At 48.7% G+C, this 11,876-nt stretch overlaps 1 protein-coding gene across 1 annotated transcript in view; it reads right to left on the bottom strand.

Annotated features, from left to right (window-relative positions):
* ITPK1 (inositol-tetrakisphosphate 1-kinase) overlaps window positions 1-11,876 on the bottom strand; it is a 70,541-nt gene that overhangs the window by 48,046 nt on the left and 10,619 nt on the right. Inside the window, exon 2 of the mRNA XM_018558499.1 lies at window positions 3,584-3,608. Within this exon, the coding sequence (XP_018414001.1) occupies window positions 3,584-3,608 (25 nt within the window). The remainder of the gene's footprint in view (window positions 1-3,583; window positions 3,609-11,876) is intronic.

The raw sequence follows: 11,876 nt of genomic DNA, 5'->3' as shown, positions 1-11,876 counted from the left end.
CAACGTGCAAAACCCCACAAGACTTAACACTGAGGTAGTGAGGAGCTCATAGGCTGCAGTTGTCCTATTCAGTTAAAGTAGAACTGAAGCCAAATTTTGGTTTTGGATAGACTAAGGGGGGTGGGGGGACCCTGGTCAGCTTATTTTGCCATCTGTGTCCCATTTTTCTTTACTTCCTATCCAACAGCCACAACAGGAAGTGAAAGGAAATCCCTAGTAGGATCGGTATCGGTGCATCCCTAGTTCCAGCAGTTTAGGTCAGGAGTCCAAGGGACCTCTACTGTAGGGGTAGGCAAGCTCTGGCCCTCCAGCTGTGGGAGAACTACAAAGCCCATCATGCTTCTGCCTCTGGAAGTCATGCCTGTGGCTGTCTTGCAATGCCTCATGAGATTTGCAGTTGTACCCCAGCTGGAGGGGCGGAGTATGCCTACCCCTGTCTACTGTATGAGAATAAAGGTTTCCTTGAAGATTAGTGAATGGCTTTTGGTCCCCCAATTGGCTAACCTAACTAAAAACTTTCCTATCTCTATCGTATAATCAAAGAGTTCACCCAAATCCACCTCAGGACACAATTCAATTCTGCAACAAAAGTAACCGGAAAAAAGTTCCCATGAGGCCGCCAATAGCGAGCTCACGGCTGCCACCCAACGGCCTCACGAGCTCTGATGGCACGTCCTCGGCTAGCGCGGCATAAAACAAAGCCGGAGCTTTTCTCTGCCTCAAAAGGTTAAAAATACGCCTGAAAGGGCAAGATAAACAATTATGAAAGGAAATTCACATATAAACGCTTCCTGAGAAGCCGATTCTTCCCGATTTGGAGGAATAAAGCCGACAACACAGATAAGCAGAAACAAGCACGCTCCGCCTAAGGGCACCGCGGGCAGCTCAAGAGGCCCTGGTATATCTGAGGCGGCCACATGTCTTCAAGATGGCAAAAAGGGGAATTTTTTTTAGTTTGCTTTAGGGCTGGTAATGATTAACATTTTCGTATTCGATCGAAATCCTTCCCTTCGTTAGCCGACGGAGCCACTTGGGGAAGGGGGGAGGAGTCCGGTGACGTCGATGTCCGTGACGTCACCGGATCGCCGACGGGACTCCCGGAAGCCGGCGGAGAGGCGAGTGTTTTCATTACCGATCAAAATAATTTTAATCGATCAAAAAGTTTAACGATTAATCGAGAAATTAATCTTTAATTTCCACAGCCCTAGTTTGCTTGTTTGATCTATTTCTATACAACTGAAAACGTTCCTAAAATGATACTTCACAGAGGCTGACCGAGCTTTCACAGTACAAAAACCGTTTTGTCAGGTCTATAAACCAACAAAGGTCATTGCCTGCAATCCCTAGTGGGCGTGGCAAAGTATGACATGACATTGCTGTGCTGCACATCGCCATTGTGGGAGTGGCTAATCTTAACGCATAGTTACCCCCCTTAAGAAAGAAGTAATATGCAGGCAGTCCCCGGGTTACTTACATACGACTCCTACTGACAAACGGAGGCTATTACTGTACAGCAGGGGGTAGTTGTAATGCTACCGCGCTCGTGCCGACGAGGAGTGCCCACCTTTTTGGGTCTGTTTTGTAGTACTGTGCGTACATTACAGGAAGTTGGCTCTTGTTAGACGTGCAGATGAGGGGTGCCCGCCTCTTCCTCCGGGTCACTGTGAGGTTTTTACTGCTGTCTGTATCCTCATTAGAAATATTTAATCTCACTTCCTGTCCTTGAGGCAACAGGAAGTGAGAGGAAAATCTACCCCTAGGAAGGGAAATTCACTCCTGTGAAAGTTATCATGGGAAAAAGGTGTCTCCACTGAAGCTTTATCGCCAATCCTTGTTTCCAAGGCAACCCAAAATTTTAAAAATCTAAATTGTCACAGGGACAGAGAGTGAGGTGAAAACTTCTGAACAGAGGCACACACATCAAAACAAACTTTACAGGGAGGTAACCTTTCCCTATGCTATCCAAAAGAAAACAAAAACAAAATTTGTGCTGAGGTTACACTTAAATAATGTACCTGTTCCAACTTGCATACAAATTCAACTTAAAAGGAGAACTATGGGGTTATGGCTTTTCCCCATAGTTCTCCTTAGGGTAACGGGAGGACACAAACTAGCGTCCTCCCGTCACCCTAGGCTCAGTATACCGCGAGCTATAGCTCGCGGTATAATGAGACGGCGCAGCTGAAGCAGATCCCGACAATTGTGCCGGGATCCGCCCATCTGCGTGACTGACAGCTGGCTCTGCCTATCTAGAGGCAGAGCCAGCTGTACCCGCCCCCTCCCCTGTCCGTTCCGCCAGTCAGCGCTGGCGGATCGGAGCGGGGAGGGGAGAATCCAGCCCCACCCCTGCCACGGCAAGAGGTGAGCGAGCGCCGGTATGTGTTCTCTCACTTCCCGATCTACTGAGCCGACCTGTGACAGTCTCATTGTCACAGGTCGGCTAGAACTATGAGGTGAGTGAAAAGCACCCCCCCCCCCTCATAGTTCTCCTTTAAGAACAAACCTACAGTCCCTATCTTGTTCGTAACCCAGGGACTGCCTGTACTGCAGCACATCAGTCCTTAGATGCGATGGTTGCATTCGTTTTCCGTTTTAAGGCATCTTTCACTTTCATTTCACCCGGCGATCCTGCGAATAACGCATTTCATGTCCCTTAATGGCTACACTCACTTCTCTACTATATCTATGGTTGTCACACAGGATGGACTTTAGACATGTCTGCTTTTGCTCGTCTGCATTATATGCTATTTGATGGGAATTAGAGACTACACAGGATAAACAAATATTGCTTTTACGGTCTTTTCAGCTCACAGGAAGTGACGAGGACACTGCATTTCTGGCAGGATCAACACTTACTGAAAATATACTTCGCCTAAGCAACAAAAAAAAAAAAAGGAATGCAGCCGCCACCTCTATGGACCTGTGAACTACAATATATTACAATTCTGGGTTTAGATACAGCCAACAGATTTTGTGTATGAACGCTCGGATGGAAATCTCCCAGTGTATGGCCGGCTTCACTCTCCACAACTGTTAGGCTGGGTTCACATCTAGGCGTATGGAAAACGCGCGTTTCACGCCGCGCGTTTTTACTGCGATTCGCAGTAAAAACACGTGACAAAAGCGCGTTTCCGAGGGCTACCAGGCTGTATCCCAATGGATACGCGCGGCAAATACGCCCAAAAGAAGCTCCTGTACTTCTTAGGGCGTTTTGCAGCGCGTTCCTACGCGCTGTAAAACGCCCAGGTGGGAACCATGCCCATAGGCAATCATTGGTTTTCACATGTTGAGCATTTTACAGAGCGTAGGGACGCGCTGTAAAACGCCCAGCTGTGAACCAGGCCTTAGTCTTGGCTGGAGTTGGACTTTACATAAACATTTTGAGGCCCGGCCACCATTGCTAGACACACGCATGCATTAGATACAAATCCAGCAAAATCTCAACGGTTACAAAGTTGCCGTCATATGTACAGCAGTAAACACACGCTCCTCACTCAGTACGCCGATCACTCAGGATTTCATTCTGTAACATTTTAACTAGAAGAAGAAAGATAAAAAGAAAACAAGCAATGACGTGACTTACAAGTACGACTTCAATTCCTCTTTTCCTAAAAGAAAAAGAAAAAACAGGACAGTTAATCGACCTGTAACAATGCAGAAAATGAATCAACAAACGACTGATGTGAGGCACCAAATCCAACATTAAAAAGTGGAAATTCGGCTTTGGAAAGGAAATTTGCCACCAGGGAGAGACTCCGAGAACTTACTGAAACTTTAGCAGACGGAATCTGGAGCAGCCGTGCAGAGTAACCAATCAGCTTCTCTCTTCAGCTTGTTCAGTTAAGCTTTGACAATGAAATACAAAAGCTGATTGGTTGCCATGCACAGCTGCTCCAGTTTTAGTCTGAAGGACTCTTTATCTCTTCTGCAATAAACGTCTTTGTGCTAGCAAGTCTCTAAGACACACACTGACCCTGTGCGCATGTGGGGGAGATACATTATCCCGAGCAAGTCAATCAATGTGACCGATAATGCTGAATCTGGAAGAAGGCTGGGGTGGCATTGCCTTGATTTGTTTAGTCAAAAGTAGGTTGAGTGTGGCTGGAGTTACAATAACATTGGCCTAGTGGAGAATTTGACAGGCCAAAGATAGCTTGATACAGTATATGGCCAAACCTTCGTGGACACACAACTATCACACCTACTGTATATGAGCTTTTTTTTTTAGACATCCCATTCCAAGACCATGTACATTAATATGGAGTTCCTCTCAACCGCATGGCCGTTAATATGAAGTTCCCCCCAAACCCATTAATATGAAGTTCCCCCAATGCCACATGGCCATTGATATGGAGTTCCCTCCACCCCCATGGCCATTGATATGGAGTTCCCCCATGGCCATTAATGTGGAGTCCCCCCCCCCCCCACCCCCTCCCCCCCCCTCTCTTTTTTTTTGTCTGTGGGAATTTGTGCCCGTTTGTGAGGTCAGGTACTGGGCTATCTTGGGCGAGATGACCTGGCTCACAATCAATGTTCCAATTCACAAAGGTGCTCAGCAGGGTTGAGGTCAGGGCTCTGTACAGAACACTCGAGTTCCTCCACACCAAACTCATCAAACAATGCCTTTATGGAGCTGGCTTTGTACACAGGGGACAGTCATGGCGGAACAGAAAAGGGTCTTCAACAAACTTTTACCACAAGGCTAGAAGAGAACAACTGCCTACGATGTCTTTGTATGGTGTAGACCCACCAGTTGCACATACATCGCATCCTTTCTTTCTTCTCCTGCTCCATTCAGCTGCTAGGAGTGAAGAGAGGAAGTCCTCTGTTGTGAATTGGAGCTTACGCCGGGTAAAGGACTCACATGGTAGGGAGTAGGTCACCTACTCCTTCATACACAGAAGAACCACGCTTTTGTCTTTGGTGCTGCTGGCCAAACAATATGGCGTGAAAGTGAATGGAAGGCAGTAAGTGCTGCTGGTGGGACCATCTGCTGCCTTGCCCGAGACCCAATTATTACCCCATCGCTGCCATCTTGCTTTAACATACCAGAAGATAAAGCCAATGACAGAGCGTACATTGAAGACAGCTCTGTCCCTCCCCCAGTGACAGTCCCCGCTCTCTATATACGACCACAGCCAGGGGCATTGTGGCTACAGATGGAGATGAGGGCTTGGATACAAAGTCTAAATGAGCAAATTGATATCCCTTCTCTGTTATAAACGAGCCCCCATGTCTACAAGATGGGCCCCCATGACTACAAGTTGGGCCCCCATGACTACAAGTTGGGCCCCCATGTCTACAAGATGGGCCCCCATGTCTACAAGATGGGCCCTTATGACTACAAGTTGGGTTCACTTTAAGACCAGGAATTCTCAGAGGGATTTGCCCTAAAAGAATAAGTTTGGCCTTTCGCTGCTAAAAAAAACAATAAATCTTAAACAGTAAAACTCAATACAATATTTATCTTGGACGAGAACATCAAAGTTGCTACAAAATATTCCCAAAGTAAACGTTTATTTTTCCTTCCGGCCTCTATAATTATTCTTGTGTCTGCTGAACAATATTTTGATCTTCAGCTGTCGAGCAAAAACAACCAAGAGGGAGGGTTCACGGCGAGCGTTGGCTGTGCGTCCGTCAGGAACCCGACACTGATAAGACAGGAAGCAGAAAGCACGAGATCTGCTCTAGTTTAAGAAGAACTCCAAGTGGCTGTATAAAACACTGCTTAGTAGAATTACGCTTCGGCATTGTTTGGTCTAAGTCAGTGACCTGAAAAGGATCAGTGGTATTGGATCAGCGTTATTGCCAGTCAAACGGCATGCTCAAGGGGTGGATTCAGCAATTGTAGCTTCTATATATAGGGTTCAGGTTCCTGGCGCTGATGCTGACTTTACTATCTAGTGTGGTACTGGTGGGCAGCCATGCTGAATCTGCATGCTCATCCCAAGCTGGAGACATAGTGTATTCGGAAGCCATAACAGAGTGGTGCTCCAAGACCAGATCAGCAATGGCAGCTCCCATGTGTCTCTCCTCACAGGTGTCCTTTAAGTTGAAACGTAGCGGTTGGAGGTGGAAAATCAGGATTTCAGTAGAAGTTGCTCTTGATGGTAATGGGTCGGAGGGGGATGTGCAGGTGGTGAAAAGAATGAGGCTAGGCAGTGGCACAGAGAGCAAGCAGGGGGGAGGCAGTTTCACAGTGAGCAGGTAGGCGGTGGGGCAGTGGCACAGCTAACAGGCAGGTGGTGGGAACTTAGAAGCAGGGAAGTTGCACAGAGAGCAGGCAGGAGGTGGGGCAGTGGCACAGAGAGCAGGCAGGAGGTGGGGCAGTGGCACAGAGAGCAGGCAGGAGGTGGGGCAGTGGCACAGAGAGCAGGCAGGAGGTGGGGCAGTGGCACAGAGAGCAGGCAGGAGGTGGGATAGTGGAGGTAGGACAGTGGCACAGAAAACAGGCAGGAGGTGGGAACTTAGAAGCAGGGAAGTTGCACAGAAAGCAGGTAGGAGGTGCAGCAGTGGCACAGAGAGGAGGCAAGAGCTGGGAGAGTGGAGGTGGGATAGTGGCACAGAAAACAGGCAGGAGGTGGGAACATAGAAGTGGGGAAGTTGCACAGAGAGCAGGTAGGTGGTGCAGCAGTGGCACAGAAAGGTGGGGCAGTGGCACAGAGAGCCGGTAGGAGGTGCATCAGTGGCACAGAGAGGAGGCAGGAGGCGGGGCAGTGGCACTGAAGGCAGGCAGGAGGTAGGGCTGCGGCACAGGAGCTGGGATAGCGGAGGTGGGATAGTGGCACAGAGAGCAGGCAGGAGGTAGGGCTGCGGCACAGGAGCTGTAGTACTGCAGACCATGAAACCATCTGCAACACAGCTCTTTAATTACTGAACTGTTTATAACCAACTTACACCATGGAAACCCCGGCCAATCACCAGAGACCCGACTATACCCCCAATATGTGCTTTATAATATCTTTTATAATACTTATTTACCTTTTGATTGGTATCTGGCTATTTCTAAAAAGGAAAAAGTTCACAGTAACTGATAAATTATTCTGATAAATGAAGGTGATAAGAAAAATTGGAATTTATTGAGCAAACAGTAAAAATTAAGAACCCGGAAACATTTCCTAAAGAAAATGGCAGCTTTTATTTTCCTGCAGGCTAGAGATGAGCCTAACCAGCCCTCCCCCCCTCCCCCTGGGAATTATGGGAAAAGCACACTATCAGCAGCTTTATTGTCCGATAAAATAGTCCTAGGAGCAGCTGTGCCTTTTCTTAAAAGGGAAAGCATAAGCATTCATTGGCATTCGTGGGCATGCTGGGACTTGCAGTTCCCCTGAAGCTGGTGGGTCAGCGCCGCCATTGCCTGTGTACCGTGCATGAGCCATCAGATGAGACATTTGAAGGAGGAAAGTCTAGAAAGCAAAAACAGGAAGCGCAGCACAAGTGCACAATCAGCATGTCAGCATGGCGAAGGCGGCGGGGGGAAGTGGGTGTTGTGTGCCTGCGATCCGAGCCGGCCTCGCAGAGCAGGTCAGTCGCCATGGCAACCAAACAAGGCCTCAGCGTGAAAAGCTGTCAGCCGATGAAGTGCTCCATAGACGGAGTTCACCGGACGAGGCGGCCATGACAATTCATCAATTAATTAACAAGAAGGGGGACACAAACGTTCAATTCAGGACTTTGTGTGTTCGGAGAGAGTCCGGCGCATTTCAGTAACGTGCGAGCTGTCCGGTCCCACACAGGGCGACAAACCACACACACAAAATTGGCAGCAGCCCCTCGGCCTCCAGTGTTTACAAATTAACTATAGACACACTTTTAAAACTGTAAAGTAGTCACCGCTCCAAGCTCGGTCCCGGGATGGACTACAATCTCATGTCTAGTTTGCTCATTTGTATTGAGATTGTAGTCCATCCCGGGGGGCAGAGCTTGGAGCGGTGACTACTTTACAACACACACAGGCACCATGGGGAACAAAAGGAGTCACCCTCCAGAAGGAAGGACAGTGTCAGCACCAATTCAGAGATGATTGGAGGATCTACAGCCGAGTGATACACAAATAACATACATTGTTGGTAATAGTTAAGGGACCTGAATGTATTTTTAAGATTGAACTCCTGAGTTTAGTGTCACTTTAAGGCTAAGGGTTATGTTTAGAAGCAAGTCCGAGTTCAAGGTTGGCACTAGGGGAACAGACATTCAGGTAGCGGTAGAGGTAGAAGTAGGAGTCGGGGTAGAAGTAGGAGTAGGGGGAAGAGGCAGGGATAGAAGTAGAAGTAGGGGGAAGAGGCAGGGATAGAAGTAGGGGGAAGAGAAGTAGGGGTAGAGGTAGAAACCACAATAGAGGTAGGGATAGGTGTATGTGTTGAGGCAGAAATAGGGATAGGGGGTAAGAGTACGGGTAGAGGTAGAGTTAGAGGTAAGGGTAGGGGTAGAGGCCGGAGTAGGAGTAGAGGTAAGGATAGTGATAGGGGTAGAGGTAGGGATACAGGTAAGAGTAGGCATGGGGGTAGAGGTAGGAATATAGGGGTAGTAGTAGGAGTAGAGGCAGGGATGGGAGTAGAGGTATAGCTAGAGGTAGGCATAGGTGTATGTGTTGAGGCTGCAGTAAGGATAGGGGTAGGGGTAAGACATAGGGGTAGAGGCAGAAGTAGATATGGGGATAGAGGCAGGATTAGGAGTGGAGATTGGGGTATGGCTAGAGGTAGGGGCACAGATAGCGGCAAGAGTAGGGGTAAAAATAGGGGTAGGAGTAGAAGCAGGGGTAGAGGTAAGAGTACAGGTAGAGGTAGGGGTAGGGGTAGAAGGAGTATGACACTGTGCAAAAATTTGAGGCACCCCTGCGGAATCTAGAAGGCACCCTTGTTGAGAACGGCTGGAGTAAAAGGATACTTGTCTAAAAATAAAAATTATACAAATTGTTTCACATTTCTTTCACCGGAGCCTCATACACGTCACACCGATATCAGCCGCACTCATTTCATCACGGCTGAAGACGAATTTATCGCTGAATACGTACAGCTCATGGTGCTTAAAACAAAATTGGCCTTTTGCCATATGGAATAAACCCCAAACGAGCTGTCAAGTAAAACCTCCGGCGTGGTTCGGTAAACAGAGGCCCGAATAAAATTCCAAATCGTTTTTTTCCCCTGTATGTGATCTGCGCCCAAAAAAAAGCCTTGGGCCGGCTCCAGATGCACAATATTGCAGCACTTGGAAAGAATTCTCGTCAGGCCGCAGCCTAAAAGCAGCACAAAAAGGACTCTGCGCTGGATCAAACATTACCCCCCATGGCCCTCCGAGGACAGCTCATTCATTTCTCAAGGGCCGATCGTTATCTCACCCCAGCGAAAAGATCCTCCGAGTCAAATGAATAGCATTAGGACTGGCGGAAAGAAAAATGGATTTGGAATTGGGCCTGTCCACGTAAACTCTTACCGCTACGTATAAAAATGGAATAAGGAATTGTTTCCAGTGGATTTTATTACAGAGATGGGTTGTTCTTAAAAGGAGAACTATGAGGGGGAGGGGTGCTTTTCACTCACCTCATAGTTCTAGCCGACCTGTGACAATGAGACTGTCACAGGTCGGCTCAGTAGATCGGAGGTGAGCGAACACCTACCGGTGTTTGCTCACTTCTCGATCCTGTCACGGCTCTCTGGCGTGACAGGGGAGGGGATGGATTCCCCCCTCCCGCTCCGATCCTCCAGCGCTGACTGGCGGAACGGACGGGGCGGGTACAGCTGGCTCTGCCTCTAGATAGGCAGAGCCAGCTGTCACTCACGCAGCTGGGTGGATCTCGACATCGATGTCGGGATCCGCTCCGGTGTCTCAGTATACCGCGAGCTACAGCTCCCTATATACTGAGCTTAGGGTGACGGGAGGACGCTAGTTTGTGTCCTCCCGTTACCCTAAGGAGAACTATGGGGAAAAGCCCTGACCCCATAGTTCTCCTTTAAGCCCCAGGAAACCTATGGCGGGGATCAGCGTTTTTGAAGCCCGCAGTGCGTGATATCGAACACCCAACAGTGAACACAAAAAGTAAAATGTAAAACACACAAAAAAAGTGCACAAGGGGTGTGTCCAAGTGGTTTGTCTCCTGAAGAGACAGGGCCCTTCCCTGACCCCCCCGGGGCGCAAGGCTCCTGACAGGGGAAGGGCACTAGTGTCCACCTGGCCGAGACCAGGCGAACCCATTTCTCGTGGCCGACCAAAGCGGACCACCGAGTACTCGGTTGGGGGCCCCCCCCGAAGGGAGACCCCCGATTCAGAAAAGGAAGGAAACTAAAGGCCACACATCCTCCCCCTGGACTTCAGGATAGGCCCGAAGACCCACACCCTCCATCCTGTGGGGTGCAAAAAAAAAAAACATCCTTTGTGGCTATTGGGGAATATATTTTAAATGAACATTTTTATGGCCGGATTTTTATGTGGCTGTGCAAGTACTAAGGCCTCATTCACACAGGAATCGGCCGGCACGTACGGCCGTATCGGCCAGCTCCCGGGAAGGACGGGTGCTGCATGTGATTAGTACGCAGCCCGTCCTTCCCTATGGGACTACGCGGCCATACGCTCACCTCAAGTGCCGGTCACTGCGGGTGTGTGTGTCCCGGCTCGGACGCAGACGGGATCCATCCTGTCAGCGTACGAGTATGCTCACCCATACGGACGTGCAGGGCGAGTGAGCGTAGGGCGGCGTACGGCCGTGAAGTCCCATAGAGAAGGACAGGCTGCTGCGTACTAATCACATGCAGCACCTGTCCTTCCCGGGAGCTTCCCGATACGGCCGTGCACGGAGCTGTATGTGCCGGCCGATTCCCGCGTGAATGAGCCCTTTGTATTAGGTTGGTACCATTAAAATGGGGGTTTTGGATATTTTGTGTCAAATCTTCATAAAAGTTAATTGCAGGATCCATTCATGAACCTCACGTGTGCGAGCCCCGAAGCCTGCTGGGACTTGTAGTCTGAGCCACTAAGTCTACATGGGGAGGCTCACGCCCAGAATCATTTACAGGTCGGAAGAGGCCAGGATGGATGGAGATCTATTATTTCGGATTTCGTTATCTATATACTATGTATCTATTCGAATATCGCGCGCCGTGCCCGGAATTCCGAATCCACTAAGCTGAATTCTTTAACCCTCGGCTCTCCTCTGCAGGATAATTGCTTTACGCTCGGATCATTTTGATCTATGCGCTTCAGAGCGCTAGTGGAAAACGCGGAAAAAAGTGACCCTGGAGAGGGAGACGAGCTTCCTAGAGGGACAATTTTAATTGGACAGGTAATTATCTGGCCAACATTAATGGGGAGAGTAGGGACTACATTTCCCAGGGTACATATACAGAACACGGAGATATAATCTGCTTATACTGTGACTTATTCCGCGACTTCCCGCTGGGAACGCCAGACGCCTGCTCCGCACTCTCCTCTCCTGCTCTACAGCACAGCATGTGACCACTTCTCCCGGTCACCTGCCCAAGACAATTTTAGCACATTGTAAAGCCCGAGTTATCTGTTCATAAAGAGCCTCTATGGAGCTCCTTGGGTGATCTGATATGAAATGTCAATTGCAGAACCCAATATTAAAGTGCAGCTACAGTATGAGCAAAATGACATATGACTCAATCTGTCACAATGTATCTGAGATTCAAGCGCCAAACCACGAGCAAACAGTCCAGATACAAATCAGCCAATAGATCCATTATTTTTCCACTTCCTGTAAAAGGGCGACAACGCTGTTCATTCTGCAATGAAATCACATAGCAGCGTTGTCACCCTGTGGGCAAGGAAATCATTTTATAGATATGCAGTTTTAAATGAACGTTAAGCAGCAAGTAAAATGAAAACCTAAATCCAGCTAACACATTTAAAGCCGTTAAAAA

This window comes from Nanorana parkeri, unplaced genomic scaffold, assembly GCF_000935625.1.
Source record: "Nanorana parkeri isolate BGI_ZX_2015 unplaced genomic scaffold, ASM93562v1 scaffold344, whole genome shotgun sequence".
Lineage (NCBI taxonomy): Eukaryota > Metazoa > Chordata > Amphibia > Anura > Dicroglossidae > Nanorana > Nanorana parkeri.
The sequence above is the reverse complement of the archived record's forward strand: the minus strand, read 5'-3'. Positions and strand labels throughout refer to the sequence as shown.